Source organism: Odocoileus virginianus, chromosome 21 (genome assembly GCF_023699985.2).
Source record: "Odocoileus virginianus isolate 20LAN1187 ecotype Illinois chromosome 21, Ovbor_1.2, whole genome shotgun sequence".
NCBI lineage: Eukaryota > Metazoa > Chordata > Mammalia > Artiodactyla > Cervidae > Odocoileus > Odocoileus virginianus.
The window spans coordinates 17968-34426 of NC_069694.1; the positions used below are offsets into that span (position 1 = coordinate 17968).

Sequence of the window (16459 nt, forward strand, 5' to 3'; positions counted from 1 at the left end):
AGGTAAGTGTATTTTTATACACAAAATATAAAAATAGAATAAACATGCTAAATTATATTATTATATACTACATAATATTATAAATATATTTAGTATATTTATATTACTTTATATAAATATATTTTAAAATATATTTGAAGAAATGTAATGGACCTAATTTAAAATCCCTACTAGCAGATTCCCTAGGAGAATGTTGTTTTCGGAATCATATTCTTTGGTACATTTGTCAGCCAACATCAGCCCTGATCAAGGTAAAGTAGAATACAGCGGTCATTTATCATTCACTAAGGAAATGTGTGAAACCAGACCCAGAGACAAGAGCCTGAGAAAGGAAACCACAGTGGCCAGGGTACCAGTAACTTATTTTCAAGTTAGTGACAATCTTTCATCTTTTACTAGTGAAGAAGGGCATGGTAAAGGTTTGCATGTGCTTTATTAATAGGATACTTTCTATCACCCATGCCCTCAGAGATTTCCTCCCTTGGAAAAGTGCCAGCAGCCTCCTCTTTCCAATATCATGGACTCCTGTCTTCCTAACAGCTGAAGATGATCTGCTTATCAGATAACACCATCCAGTCGATTTTCTGCTGCTGCTGTTGCTGTTCCATGCAGAAGCGGTGAGTCCGAGGGCAACTTCTCGGGTGGAATCTCCACGTCTCTTTGAATCTGCTGTTCTTCTGCCTGGGAAACTCCCATTTTCTCCCTGTTGAATGGCCATTCATTTAAAGCTAGTGATCGGTCACGTGTCAGGTCCATGGTCCTTTCTCGATCCTCTTGGACTTAGCTGCTCCTTCCATTGTGTTCCCTGAGCATGCAGCCTGGTTCTCTATTTAATATTTGTTTCACACGTGCTATTCATGTGTCTGTGTCTCATTCTGTAATTTTTACCTTTTAAGGGCAAGAATCCTGTCTTATTTGAGGTTCTCCCTGAAACTACCAATGTGTTTTATACTTTGGTGCCCAGTAAATGATATATAAAGATAAAAATCCAGGGTGCCATGATAATAGTAACAGCCACCGTTTAATGGGAGTCCTATATGTCAGACTGTGCTGAAAAGTTTACATTTTTTAGCCCAAGTAACTCTCAAAACCACCCTTTTTATTTGTTTGTTTTTTCAATCCCCATTATACAGATGAAGAAATGGAGGCCTAGGGAGGTTACATTGCCCAAGGCCACACTCTAAAAATGGTAGATCTGGGATCCAAACTCATGTTCTTAATCGCTACACCATGTCTACTTTTTAGCAATAGATACTTTCAAATGAGGCGATGCATGTGAAATGTTCAACACTGTGCCTGATGCAGAGTAAGGTCTTCATTATCGTGATTGTAATTGTATGCCCTTAATATTCTCCAGACTCCGTTGCCCACGTGACATGTATTTTTCTCAATTTTATTATTCATAACAACTCTATATGCTCTTAGTGTCTCTAGTCCTAGATTAAAAAAAGTAAAATAAAGTTCTGAGAGGTCCCAGAGTACCTTGCCCACAGAAACGGAGTTAGGAAGTCTTCTAAATAAAAATAGGAAGGAGACTTTACTACTAGCTTGTTTATATAGTCTAGTGGATTTATAGGTAAGAGTAAAATAATCCTTTGTAACGTGATTATTTTTCAATGTCAGACAAGTGAGGACACAAATAAGCCTTAACAAAGATGAAGAACTTTCAGAAAAATACACACAGCGTCGCCCATCCTGGTTCAGTAAATTGCCAAGTAAGAAGCAAGTGAGTATCATTTTGATGGGGAGGAAGGCGGGTGGAGGAAGGTGCCAGTTTTAGGGTCTGTGCTTCGTGAGGGACCATTTGCTACCCTGCCCAGACCTAATGTCATGCTTGGCACATAATAAGTTCTCAATAAACTTTTAGTGAATCAACAGCCTAGAAGACAGGGAAAGGAAAAAAGACCAGTTAAAATGGCCTATTCTGCAATATTTTGGCAGAATTTGAAACTGGGGGAAAAATGCCTTCTGGCTATCACCATTTTGAGGCCGGGATTAATTTTCAGTTCAGTGTTAAAAAATAAGTTTTCTTGGGAAGTTGATAAGCCCAAACACAAGCTTACAGCATATTAAAGGGAAAAGCTTCTTTTTTTTTTTTTCCTCCTTTTTCCGAAGGAGAAAAATCCTTAAAGTGAAATTATTAAGGAGGAAATAAATTTTTAAGAATTATGACATGAAAAATATTCAGTGCCATGCTGGCAAGAGAATTTGTGATCTTGAGAATTTACAAAATGGTGAGTGTGTTGCTGGATCTGAAAGTAGTTTGGTAGTTAGTCATTTCCTACAGTTATTCCACCCGGGCTTCTGCTTTACCGCAGCAAGCTGGGAGAAGCAAGGCGGCAGGCAGATACTCTCCACCCCATTCTTTCTTAGCTTAGAGCACTTAAGCAATAGTACCGCGGCTCACTCCTTAGTTTTTCACAGCCTAACAGGGGCCATGGGCAACCATCAAAACGCAAGCCGCTGCCTCCCCTCCCACCCTCTGAGGCTTCTGAAGAGAAGATCCACGTTAAGGCACTCTACAACTTCCTGCCCAGAGAGCCATATGATTTAGCCTTAAAGAAAGCAGAGGAATATTTTATCTTGGAGAAGTATGATCCTCACTGGTGGAAGGCAAGAGACCGCTTGGGGTAAGACTGGTGGTTTGTCTTTACCAAATCGTTCCTCTTTCAGTCCCTAAAAACTTCCGAAGTGTGCCATGGATTCTGTTTAGTTTATTAGAGAAATAGACTCTGTTTATTTTCTCAAGGTTTATAACTCTCCCTTGTAAATGAAACAGAAGCTGTTCCCACACCTCTCCATCTGTATGAATGGGCATTTCAGGCAGAATGTTATTTCAGGCAGACTCTCCAAACTAGATACATGTGTCTTTATATCCTTATGTAGCCACACACTGCTGTGTGTTTTTGGGCAAATTACCTACCCTCTCTGTTTCCCTTCCTTCCTTCCTTTCTCCCTCCCTCCTTCCTTTCCTTCCTCCGTTTTCCCTTCCTTTCTTTCTTCTCAGGTATAATTGACATAGAACATTATATTAGTTGCAGGTGTACAACATAATGATTTGCTCTTTGCATTTATTGTGAAATAATCACTACAAGTCTAGTTAACATTTGGCAGCATACATAGTTACAATTTCTTTTTCCTTGTGATGGGAACTTTTATGATTTACTGTCTTAGCAACTTTCAGACATGCAATATGGTTCTATTTTTCACTTTTAATGCTTTTTAACTTTTTTAAATTATGAAAATAAGGTAACACATTACAGGAGACTTGGAAAATATAGAACAAAGTTACATATAGTTCTATTATATATATATTATAATTTTTTTAAAGTAGGTAAATTAAGATGTTTAGAGTTTCAATAGCAAGCTCTCAAAAATTAATAGAATGAATATACAGAGAAGCAGAAGGATATAGTAGACCTGAAAAGCACTATGAATCAATTCAACATAATTTAAATTTATACAACTTTCACACAATGGTAGGATGCAAATTCTATTCAAGTTCCTATAGACAGTAAAAAGAACTAAAAAGCCTCTTGATGAAAGTGAAAGAGGAGAGTGAAAAAGTTGGCTTAAACCTCAACATTCAGAAAACTAAGATCATGGCATCCAGTCCTAATCATTTCATGGCCATTAGATGAGGAAACAATGGAAATAGTGAGAGACTTTATTTTGGGGGGCTCCAAAATCACTGCAGATGGTGACTTCTGCCATGAAATTAAAAGACACTTGCTCCTTGGAAGAAAAGCTATGACCAACCTAAACAGCATATTAAAAAGCAGAGACATTACTTTGCCAACAAAGATCCATCTAGTCAAAGCTATGGTTTTTTCAGTAGTCAGGTATGGATGTGAGAGTTGGACTCTAAAGAAAGCTGAGCGCTGAAGAATTGATGCTTTTGAACTGTGGTGTTGGAGAAGACTCTTGAAAATCCCTTGGACTGCAAGTAGATCCAACCAGTCAATCCTAAAGGAAATCAGTCCTGAATATTCATTGAAAGGGCTAATGCTGAAGCTGAAACTCCAATACTTTGGCCACCTGATGCGAAGAACTGACTGATCGGAAAAGACCCTGGTGCTGGGAAAGATTGAAGGCAGGAGGAGAAGGGAACAACAGAGAATGAGATGGTTGGATGGCATCACTGACTTGACGGACATGAGTTTGAGCAAGTTCTGGGTGTTGGTGATGGACAGGGAAGCCTGACGTGCTACAGTCCATGGGGTTGCAAAGAGTCAGACACGACTGAGCTACTGAACTGAATTGATAGACAATAAACTAGGAGATACTGGAACATATTCAGGGACATAAGACCAGGTCCAAAAATTTCATTGTCTAAATGTATCGAAACCTTACAGAAGTCGGTTCTGTTATCACTGTGGAATTAAAACATGCAATACAGTACTATTAACTCGTCACGTTTCTATACATCATATCCCCAAGCCTCATTTATTTTGTAACTGGAAGTTACAAAACTGGAAGTTTTGATCCCCTTCACCCATTTTATCGCTCTACGACCACCCTTGCTTCTGGCAGCCACCAGTCTATTCTTTGTACCTTGAGCTTGTTTTGTTCCAATTTTTCATTTTTTTAAAAGATTTCACATGTAAGTGAGATAACATGGTTTTTGTCTTTATTTCACTTAGTATAGTGCTGTCAAGATCCATCTGTGTTGTTGCAAATGACAAAAGTTTTCTTCTTTTTGTGGGTGAATCATATTTCATATGTAGCACATTTTCTTTATCAATTCATCCATCAGTGGACACTTGGTTGTTTCCATATCTTGGCTATTATAGTGTTACAGTGAACATGAGGGTGCATGTACCTTTTTAAGTTAGTGTTTTCATTTTCTTCAGATAAATGCTCAGAGGTGGAATTGCTGGATCATATGATAGTTCTGTTTTTAATGAATTTTATTTGTAAATAAGAATACTAGTTTCTACCATACAAGTTCTTATTCTAAGTTATGCTTTGGTTTTTTGGCAATTTAATTTTTTTTCCTGTTAAGCTCTAAGATAGAAACAGAAAAAGTGCATTACTCATTTTCATATTTCTACAATGGAAGTAAACATTGCAGTATTTCTGAATGAAATTAGGGGAAGGCCCTGGGATACAGAAAGACTTCTTTGTGCCAGTTGCAATAGATTGTTAATTCTAGGCTGAAGTCCTGGGTAGAAAAGAACTCTGAGGGGTATGTCTACTTTCTGGGAGAGAATTCTGGCCTTGATTTCTGATCCTTGTCAAGATTTTGAGGTTATAAATACCTAAGCATTCGAAGTACATACAAACCTCTTTCTTTATGTTTTCCTATTGATTTGGCTCATTTACCAGTTCTTCATTAAGACTCAACATAAGCTGCAGACTTTTCAGTGGTAAAGAGGAATGATGCCCCAGCGATCATGTAAGTTAGTAGGCTCAGGGCTGTATCATTAACTGCCCTTGCAGGTGGTGTGTTGTCAGGACTCAGACTTAAAGAGAAACAGCACCAATTTTTAACTTCAAAGTTAATAAGTGAATATAGGTTTAAAAAAAAATAATATTCAAACATGATAAATGGTGCCCAAATTCTGTGTTGCCACACCTCCAAACCCAGACTCTCCCAAAAGTAAGCACCATTATTCATTTAGTGATTCATTTCAATGATCTTCCCGTCCAGATCACTTTCAATGCACTTTCTGGGGTGTATTAAAAATATGGTATTGTCTGAGCATTTAATTTACTTAAACCTGACTATACTATATGTGTTGCTCTGCAACTTGCTTGTATTCTTCAATAATATGTCTTAGAGATCTTTCATAATTTTAAATTTCAGATTTTGTTGATGAAGTTATAGGAAAAGAGAAACTCCTCCCCTGCTGATAAGTGTGAAAATTGCTGCCCTTCAATAGCTGTATCTACTGAAAAGATGCACTTAATCAGCAGCGCAGCATTTTCCCTGCTTTGTATCTGTCTTAGAGAAATACTCTTACTTGTAGACAAGAAGGCATATTCAAGTATTTCTTTACAGTTTTGTTGTAATAGAGGCATGGCTAAACTAGAATATCTATTCTGTGGGATGCTCTGCAGCAATTAAAAAGAATTCAGTCAATATCTTTGCAATTGATATGTTTCTAATCTAGTTGCTATTATGTCCCAGTGAACATGTTCAGTGGCTCTTTTCCTATTTGCAAAGATATCTGTGTCAGAAAACATCTTAAACTACTAACGTTAAACATCAGAAACAGTATTTGTTGTGCAAAGATTTTAGTTGAATGTTGAAATGAAAAAATTTTTTTCTTCTTTCAACAATTTAGTCAAATTAATTTGATTTTCCTCTGCATCCTTGAGGTTTTTTAAAGGGGTCTTTGCCACAATAATACCACAGATGTGCCAAAATTTTTATTTTTGCTTTGTCTTTGTAGGAATGAAGGCTTAATTCCAAGCAACTATGTGACCGAAAACAAACCAACTAATTTAGAAATATATGAGTAAGTGTCCTCCAAAATATGTCCCATGGTTAATCTATAAAAATCAGGTACATTTGGGTAACTTATCAGTATACATACTGTTTTGAGTCTGAAAAGGGAAAAGAAAGTAACACATTTGACAGCTTTGGCTTAAGAGATTTTTGATCTTAATAATGGCTGATTCAGAAACTTCTTTTTCTTAAAATTACTTTTTTGGTTGTTTTGTATGGACAGTTAAAGAAAATTTTAACAGTGACTACAAGAAACCAAACACTCATCTTGCACCTGTTTTACTGCATGTCCTAAATGGAAAAGTTATTATTTAAAAAATGGAGATTTAAAAAAAAAAATAAAAATAAAAAATAGGGACTTCCCTGGTGGTCCAGTGGTTAAAACTCTACACTTCCACTGCAGGAGGCATGGGTTCCATCCTTGGTTGGGGAACTAAGATCTTCTAGGCTGTGCAACTTGACCAAAAATAAAAAATAAAAATAAAAAATGACATGAATTGTTCATTAATGAAGTTAGACTTAATATACAGACATATTACTATAGTTTGACTCATGTTTTGAAGTGTTTAGAAATCACTGAAGATGAGAAATAGGCTAATGCTATAGTTCAGAAGAACTTTTGAAATGTTCACTAGAGTTTTGCTTAGAAATGCATTCTTGTTACACTATATTAACATATTTAGAAAATAGAAACATTAGCAATCACTGTTTAACTCCTCAATCTGCAGATCAGAAACTAAGGTAGAGATATTAATGTATAGATAGAGAGTGACAGGGCTAGGAGTGGTCCTTGTTGTACAGTTACCAAGTCATGTCCGACTCTTCGGGAGCCCTGGGATTGCAGCTTGGCAGGCTTTCCTGTCCCTCACCACCTCCCGGACTTTGCCCAAGTTCATGTCCATTGAACGGGTGATGCCATCCAACCATCTCATCCTCTGTTACCCCCTTCTCCTCCTGCCTTCAATCTTTCCCAGCATCACAGTCTTTTCCAATGAATCAGCTGTTCGCATCAGGTAGCCAAAGTATTGGAACTTCAGCATCAGTCCTTCCAAAGAGTATTCAGAGTTGATTTCCTAGTCTTGTATAAATTTAGGTTTGCAGTTTGAGCACTTGAGTGCCCTTCCCCCACTTAGATACTGGTTTTACAATGAGTATATGTTTCAGTAGGTTGTAATAGGTGATGTGAGTTCAGGCATTAGAACAGGTACTTCCCTGAGAACCAGGCAAATTGAAAGAGAACTCAGCCTTGGACTGCCTTGCTGCTCATTGAAGCCCATCTGTAGGCCAGACTCAGCATGCCTGCCTGCCTGCCACGTTGCTTCAATCATGTCTGACTCTGTGCGACCCTATGAACTTTAGCCCGCCAAGCTCCTCTGTTCATGGGATTCTCCAGGCAAGAATACCTTAGTGGGTTGCCATGCCCTCCTCCAGGGAATCTTCCCAACCCAGGGATAGAACCTGCATCTATTACATCTCCTGCATTGGCAGGCAGGTTCTTTACCACTAGTGCCACCTGGGAAACTGCAGACTCAGCACATGCGTCACCAAAAACACCCATAACCTTACCAGAACTTTCTGCAGGCTGTTTCTGTTCTCCTTCATCAAGTCTCTGTCCTCAGCTCCATCACAGTGCCTCTTCTCTCTTCCTCTCCTGTGCTTAGCTTGTCATAACCCCATCTCTTGACCTGCGTCATTTAGCTCTGCCCTGAAATTCCCGTCTCCACTCAAAGTCCCCAGGTGGCTGACCCCACCTTCCTTAGCAAACAGCCCCACAACCCTCCACAGTTGCTCAAGCATGCCCCATGCATGGAGTTGGGGGTGTGGAGTGGGCGAGGGGAACTCACCCCTAGCCCCAGCTGAAGCTGCTCGGCACAAACAGGTCTCTTTGAAGGCCAAGTCAGGGAAAATTTTGTTTGAAAATCTCCTGCTAAGAAAAACCAGAAAAATAAGATGGTTTTATCACCATATTCTAACTTCAGTTTGGATTTTCCTGGAGATTAAAGGAGACCTGTGTGAAGGCACCTAACACAGTGCCTGGTGGTTAGCAGTGGACGCTCCATAATCAGCAGGGCTACTTTTCTTCCTTCTGTTATGAATCGATGTGCTTGTTGCTTCCCCTGTTTAAACCAGGCTTAGCATCTGGCTTTAACAACTTGTTTATACTGCAGATACTGGATCACAAATTAAACTGCTCTGAAGTTAGATAATCATCTCATTTCCTTAGCCTGGATTTATGTTTCTGTAAGTCTCCTTTTATAATGACTCTAATTATGAAAAGACCAATTTTTAACTTTATTATGGTTTCAAGAAGGTTATTAAAATATAGATCATCAATATAAATCACTAAAATTAATCAACCACTTACTATATGCCAAGCACCAACCTACTGACTGTACAGAAATTACTGTCCCATATTGAAGTGCAGTGGTATGGGCTTAGAAATCAGAGAAATCTGGGTTCGAATCCTGGCATCACCCCTGACTAACGGTTCAGGTCTGAGCAAAGTGACCTAATGTTTTTAAACCTCTGAATTATCTGAACCCTGGGGATAATAATGCCTGTCTCATTCAATACATAGTAGCTCTTCAATACATTCTAGAAGTTATGATTATTTCCTTGAACTGTGAAACAAGAAAGACATTTACAGTTTTGTCCACCTTGCCTAGTGTAACTGGTACACTACTTTCAGAGTTACTTCAGTCCTCCACTTCATTTGTTTGATCTTTATCATTATGTACTTAGGATAATATTAGATGTTAACTGTTGTAAGCAGTGGAAACATAATACAGAATACACAGAAGGAGTCCTGGTTTTCATGGAACTTACAGCTTCACAAGGAAATAGACATTAAGCAACCCTGAATTCACAAATAGACACATCATTTTAAAATGTGGTGTTTTGAAGGAATAGTATGGGGCACAGGAAGGAAACAAGAGGGGAGGGAATATAATTTAAATGAGCATGTTGAGTGGGGAAGACCTTTCTGAGGACATTACTTGAAGCCTAAAGGAGAAAGAAGGGAGATAGGGGGCTGATGGAAGAAGGAATGCTGTCCACATGGGCTTCTGACATCTGGGGAACCTTTATACAGAGAAATGTTTATGGCTACTTTGGTTTGAAATTAATATCCAAATTATCAACATTACAATGAAAAAACTTTGTTTTTAGTAAGCCTTCAAATTGAACTTTTAAATCTTGATCTACTATTTATAAATCTAGTAAACAAGAACAATCACCTAAATTCATACTCGACATAAAAATGTCCTTAAACAATCTATCATTTACAAACTCAGTTAATTAAGTTTCCTGAAACATTTAACTTGCATTAATAAACTGAATAAATTCAGTTTTCTTTATAAAGAACATACCCGACAGGGCAAATTTGCAATTGTATTAGCCCCTTGTAAGTCCTTACATGATCCTGGAAATGGAATAATTTAAACATAAATATTTAATTAAACATAATGTGAATTGAGTTCTTTTAACCATTTTAAAAATTACTTATTCTCAAACTTCAAATATCAAGTTGAAGTGTGACGTGGAAGTCGCTCAGTTGTGTCCAACTCTTTACAATCCATGGAATTCTCTAGGCCAGAATACTGGAGTGGGTAGCCTTTCCCTTACTCTGGAGGATCTTCCCAACCCAGGTATCAAACCCAGTTCTCAGGGAAGCCCAAGAATACTGGAGTGGGTAGCCTATCCCTTTTCCATTAGATCTTCCCCACCCAGGAATTGAACTGGGGTCTTCTGTATTGCAGGCATATTCTTTACCAACTGAGCTATCAGGGACTTCCCTTGTGGCTCAGCTGGTAAACAACTTGAAGATTAGTTATAAATCTTAAAGCAAAGACAAAAACCTGACATGCCAGATTCTCTTAAAATTTTTGATATATCTAATATTTCAAATAGCAGACATTGATTATCCTGAGCTATGGATATATAGTCTGATTTATCTCATTTGCTCTACACTAAATGCTTAATAGTCTCAGGGTCAGAAAGTCACCAAGTGAGGCAAATTAACCTTCTCAGATCTAATAGGGTTTCCAGGTCTAAAACCCAAAGCCACAATACTGTTCTTTACTTATTAGAAATCTAAGACTGGCACATGGGAGGCTTACATATATGTTCCATATGTGATGGTTGTACTCAACCACAGTTAGATGTAGTAGATTTTTTTTAAATGTATTAATAAAATCCCCACCTCAGTCCTGTGTATTGGGGCTTCTACTGACATTCAATATTAGTTTTGTAATCAGTGTTGTCTCAATAAAGAAGTTGCAGCCTTACCTATTTGAAAAACACAAAACAAAACAAAAAACTCTTCTACTTTTTATCATCTGATTTAAATAGTTGAAATTCTGAAATACCATGCCTCAACCTTCTCTAAATTACATTTATCCCTTTTCTGCCTTTTACTTATCATTATCATAATACAGATGGAATTCTGCCTTATTTTAATTGATCTTAAATTCATCATATACTTCTATCTGGTTCTTTTGTTACTACTTTGAAGTCATTCTGAGAATGACTTCCACATGGATGGATTTTAATTTATATTTAATCACAATTAATATAGTTTATTTATCATTATAATAAGTACAAAGCAACAGAATTAATAACAACATGATAGCAGGTAAAGAAACATTATTTAGAAAAAGATGGGTTTATGTTAATTCCTCCCTTTTTGAATGTTATTATGCAGTCTTCTCTTTTCACAACTTCAGTCTATTTCAGTGAGCTATAATCATTAGTCTCTTTTTAGCACCAATATTTCATAACTTAGCCAGTATGGGGGCCTCTTTAAACTGGTCCCCTGTGAATTTAACTCTGCCTCATTTATTTTGAAAGAATTTCTTCTTTGTACAGCAAGAGGTCTCAGACTCATCTTGAAATTCCCTCTCACAATGTGAATATTCATTAACAAGTATTGAATGATAGGCACAGTTTAAATTCACAGTTACTCTTGTTCCTATTAGCAATAAGTAGTTATATGACTTTGACTAGAATCATCTGTAATCATCCCCTGTCATCTGTGGTTCATCTTTTTAAAAGACCATTTTCAATTTGAGCACATTAATATTAATATTTTAAAAACCTGGCCATGCTAGTTAGTGGCAGCTTTCTATTATAGAAGGTTAGGGGAAGTCCACATGAGGAGATAGGTTCCATTGCCCCAGGAAGATATGAGTCTCATTCAGCCACCAATGGGCTCCCCCACTTGACTTAATGCCTGGTTATACACACACCCTTTCTTCTGCTGTCCACAAAAATAGTATTTCTGGTAATATTGCATTAACTTCTTTTTAAACTCTTATTTTGAAATGAAAGTATTTCCATTTTTCTTTTCCTCTCCATTGTTCTACCGTTGTTTCCTCTCTCTTTCCTGTACAACATTTGCTTACTGCTTAGGTGCTGTCACATCAAACCATGTTTGTTTATTTTAAAATTTTTTTTTAAATTTTCATTAAATATTTTTTATATGGACCACTTTTTTTTTCATTAAAAAAAATCTTTACTGAATTTGTTACAGTATTGTTTCTGCTTTGTTTTTGGTCTTTTGGCCCTGAGATATATGAGATCTTAGCTCCTGGATCAAGAAACAAGCCACCTACCCCTTGTATTGCAAGATGAAGTTTTAACCACTGAACTTCCAGGGAAGTCCCAAAACCATATGTTTAAATTACAGTGTTCATTAATTATGATTACTGTGTGAACCTCTGATATTTTAAGGTCATTTAATGACGTGTTTCATGCAGAGATAACAGGAAGGCTGGAGGCAAAAAAGGGCTTGGTGAATTTCAGCCAGGAAAGAATCCCAATGTGGTGGAAGTTTAGTGAGTTGAGGGAAGAATGAGGAGAATATGAGGCCCAGGAGGGTGTGCGATGGTTAGGGTTAGGGTTAGGGTTGTTCCATTTACTCTGTTAAATTACTGATTTTACTACAAAGTGACATACTTTGGAGCTTCCCTGGTGGCTCGGTGGTAAAGAATTTGCCTGCCAATGCAGGAGATGTGAGTCGGCCTCTGACTGGGGAAGATCCCTGGGAGAAGGAAATGGCAACCCACTCCAGTATTCTTGCCTGGGAAATCCCAAGGACAGAGTAGTCTGGCGAGCTACAGTCCATGGGGTCGCAAAAGAGTCGGACATGACTTAACAACTAAACGGCAACAACATATTTAGAAGAATCAGATAAATCAGTCTGAGTTTTAAGTTTGGAAAGGTAACAGCACATGTAAAAGCATGAAAATAAGATATTCCTGAGGGGAAAGAAATGGGTATGTTTTAGTTGGGGTTTAACCAAAGCTCAGGAAAGTGTTTATCGAAGATGATGACTTTTTAACCACATACATTTCGTGGAAATTTTCAGGAAGTTAAACCATTCAAAATTAAGTGTGTTAAACCAAGTGTGTTTCAGAAAGTTGAATTGAAATATGGTAGAAAAATGAGATACTGGCTTGTAATTAATATAACTGTTGAATCAATTGATATTATAGTACATTATTGTTTATGTGAATTAATCAGTCCGTTTATAAAATTAGTTCTGGACTGTGTTTTTTAAAATGAAGGAAATGGAACAGGTTTTTTTTCTGGAAATAAATGATATATAACATTTAAAAATTATTTTTATTGCTTTTACAGGTGGTACCATAGGAATATTACTAGAAATCAGGCAGAACATCTTTTGAGACAAGAGGTAATTTATTCATAAATAATTTTGTGGAATTTCAAAATTTCTGAGAGGGGTAAATTATAAATACTCAGCTAAAGTGTTTTATCACTTCCTTATATTTTTTTAGTTGTAAAATATTATTACAACTTCACTGCTACTACATTTTCTATTAAATTATAAACTAGATTAATTTGTATCAAATCATGTTTTCCATTGATTTTCACCACAATTTCACATATCTTTCTCCTGAAATGATTTCATCTCTAACATACCAAAACTGCTTCATTCACTGCAAAGTGCATTCTGCCAGAAGGGTCTCTATTTGAACTGCCTGTACACATTTGCATCAATGTCAGTCCAAGAGATACTCTGTCCTCCTGAGCTCAGCTTAGACTCATAAAAAGCACAGATACAGAAAAGTGCGTGCAGCTACACCTTCATTCTTGGGAACAGAAGGAAGCGTGGAGCAGCCAGAATATCACACTTGGATCAAAACTGCTCATTTAGGTCAAAACAAAACAGAACTGAGTATAGTTTAAATTACCCACTGACGGTATCGGCTGTGGGTAAATGAATAGTCAAAACTAGAAAGTAGCTGAGAAGTATGCGTGTCATTATGACCTGATGTCAGATGTTGAGGAAATCTACTAATATGAGTGAGAAAAAAGTCAGTTCTGTAACTCAAAACTCAGTGCCAGTAATGACCTATGACATAGGGAAGACCCAGTTAGTATCTGGGGGATAGGCTGAGTACGAGGAACAGAGGCCTCTCAGGGGCTGGTGGGGATGGAGGTTGGAGGTCTGGCCTGGCCTTGTTGGCTACAAGAAAAGGGAGCATGGCGGCAAATGTGATACCTGCCCGGCATGGTGACATCATGTGTTAGTTGGTTCAGAACGGACAAGGAAGATGTGGTGAGAGGCAGGCAACACTGGAGGGAGGAAGTGGACCATTCGGTCCATGGAAAGCAAGCCTATCACAGGCAATATGGACCGAATCACTGGGCTGAGAGGGTTCTACATGAGGTTCTGCATCTGAGAGGAAGCCAGAATAGGGTGAGGATCTGACCTCCCTACCAAGAGTAAATGGGGCATTTTGTGGCAAAACCTCCATACCCACAACCCAGATATCACAAATAGTAGCACTGATCATAACATTCTGTAATAAAATAAGACATTACAGAAGCTGTTGAGGCCCACCCTCTCCCTTGTCTTTTTGGTCCTCACTTCTCAGAGGCAACCACAATCGAGGGGCGTGTTCCCACTTTGTCCATGGGTTTATACTTTTATCACATGTATGTGCATAAACAACCTTTAGTGCTTGTTTATGTGTTTTCATATTTGATGTCAAGGAGAGCACATGTATGTTGATTTTTTAACCAAACAGTATATTTTCTATTTAATTCTTAGGCATACACATGGATCAAACACATACCTTCAACTATTGTGTACTATTTCATTATATCAAAATGTATAAATTTTACTGTAGATAAACATTCTAGTCATTTCTAATTTTTTGCTCTTACAAACAGTGCTGCAAAGAACATCCTTGTTCATGTCATCTTGTATACAAGGGCAAGGGGTTCTTTCAATTACACTCCAAAATGGAATCATCTGATCAGAGGAGATGTGCAGATTTAACATTACTAGATACTGTGTATTCAAATCAGGATTCAGGTACTTAGACCAATTTATACTCTTACAGGGAGTGAAAAAACTGGTTTCCTACATGGACTTTCCTCATGGCTCAGATGGTAAGGGATCTGCCTGTAATGCAGGAGACCTGGGTTCAATCCCCGGGTGGGGAAGATCCCCTGGAGGAAGACATGGCAACTTGTTCCAGTATCCTTGCCTGGGAAACCCCATGGGCAGAGGAGCCTGGCAGGCTATAACCATGGGGTTGCAAAGAGTCAGACACAACTGAGTGATCAACACTCACTCACATTCTTACTAACAGTGGGTAGATTCACATTTTTTCCCTAGTTTATTGAATGAAAAAACTCTGCATTTTAAAATGGACATTCCCTTGGTAAACGGTTCAATTGAAGTAACTTTCCCGTGTCTTTGACCAGTGGTGCTGCCTCTGCTGTTACGTGCCTGTTAATAGCCTTCGCTCATTTTTCTATAATGTGTTTGGTTTTTTTATGCTGATCAATATGTGTTGTACTTAAGAAATATATTCTGAATACCAATCTTTGGGCGTTATGTGTTGCAATGATATTTTTTGGATTTCTGGCTCTTTGTAAACCTTAGACTATTGTCGTATACAAAAATTTTTTAATGTTAATGTCAAATCTCTCGATATTTTTCTTTATGATATCTGCTTTTTGTTTTGTTTTATTTACTGTAAGAGATTCCTCTCTATTCTGAGGTAATAAAGGAATTTTATATTTTTCTTTAAATGTTTTAAAGATGTGCTTTCACATTTAGGACTTTAATCTGTCTGAAGAATATATGTATGATGCTTTAAATACATACATATTTTTCCTATATGTCTTAAAATATTTGTGTAATTTACATATTTTCCAATTTTTATTTTTAAAATTATTCCTGGTTTAAATTTTATTTGGTTATGAGTCATTTAAAATATATATTGCTAGTTTGACTTTCCTCAATGTAGCATTTTTCCTGTTAAGTTCAAAGTGAGCCCAGCTTCTAATTTTCTGTTCTCTTTGTCTGGTTTTGGTATAAATGTTATCCTAGCATCATAAAATGAATTGGAATGTGGGTCTTTTAATCTCTTTTTCTAATCTCTGAAATTGTTTATATCAGATAGACATTATTTGTTTCTTGAAGGTTAGTTAAAGTTTCATAAAATAGCCTGACAAAGACCATATCTACCCTTGTAAGAAAGAGAAAAAAGTACGTTATTGCCTTCTCCACTCTGACCACTTTGAGTAAATAAATGGAAGTTTTGAACATACCATTTGCTGTACACTCATCATGGATTATAATTAAGCCCTAGTTTTGACTAGCCTGTTGACTTTATAGTGAGTTGTTGTACATTCCAGTTACATAGATGTTCCCCTGAGATTTTGGTGATATTTAAGGGAAGCAGAAGTCTGCATTTGCAGTGAAAAATGATTGGTCTCTTTTTCATATTTAAGGGGCATGTGGCTATTTTCATACTAATTTTGATATCATATGCATTCTTTTCATGATCTTATTCTGCCACTATAAACATATCAACAAAAATGTCATTTCCAAAATGCAGTTTTAAAACCTGGGCTTTATTAACAGTAGCAGCTTTGGAAATGTGAGGTTAGTAGCTGGGGAAATCAAGGACTAGGTGGCACCCAGTTATCTTACCATTGGAGATATTGATACTGTCGTCAGTT

General features: G+C 37.2%; 1 protein-coding gene across 3 annotated transcripts in view; it reads left to right on the top strand.

Annotated features, from left to right (window-relative positions):
* Positions 1 to 395: 395 nt before the first annotated feature.
* TXK (TXK tyrosine kinase) overlaps positions 396 to 16459 on the top strand; it is a 41174-nt gene continuing 25110 nt past the window's right edge. For 2 of the 3 annotated variants that reach the window (XR_011482465.1, XM_020912588.2), the window contains exons 1-5: positions 396 to 617; positions 1624 to 1726; positions 2425 to 2630; positions 6399 to 6464; positions 13094 to 13148. Coding sequence is in view for 2 of the 3 variants with exons in the window: in XM_020912588.2 (XP_020768247.2) it covers positions 547 to 617; positions 1624 to 1726; positions 2425 to 2630; positions 6399 to 6464; positions 13094 to 13148 (501 nt within the window). In the remaining variant the exon portion in view is untranslated. The remainder of the gene's footprint in view (positions 618 to 1623; positions 1727 to 2424; positions 2631 to 6398; positions 6465 to 13093; positions 13149 to 16459) is intronic. The other variant, XM_070451929.1, reaches the window with a different exon arrangement.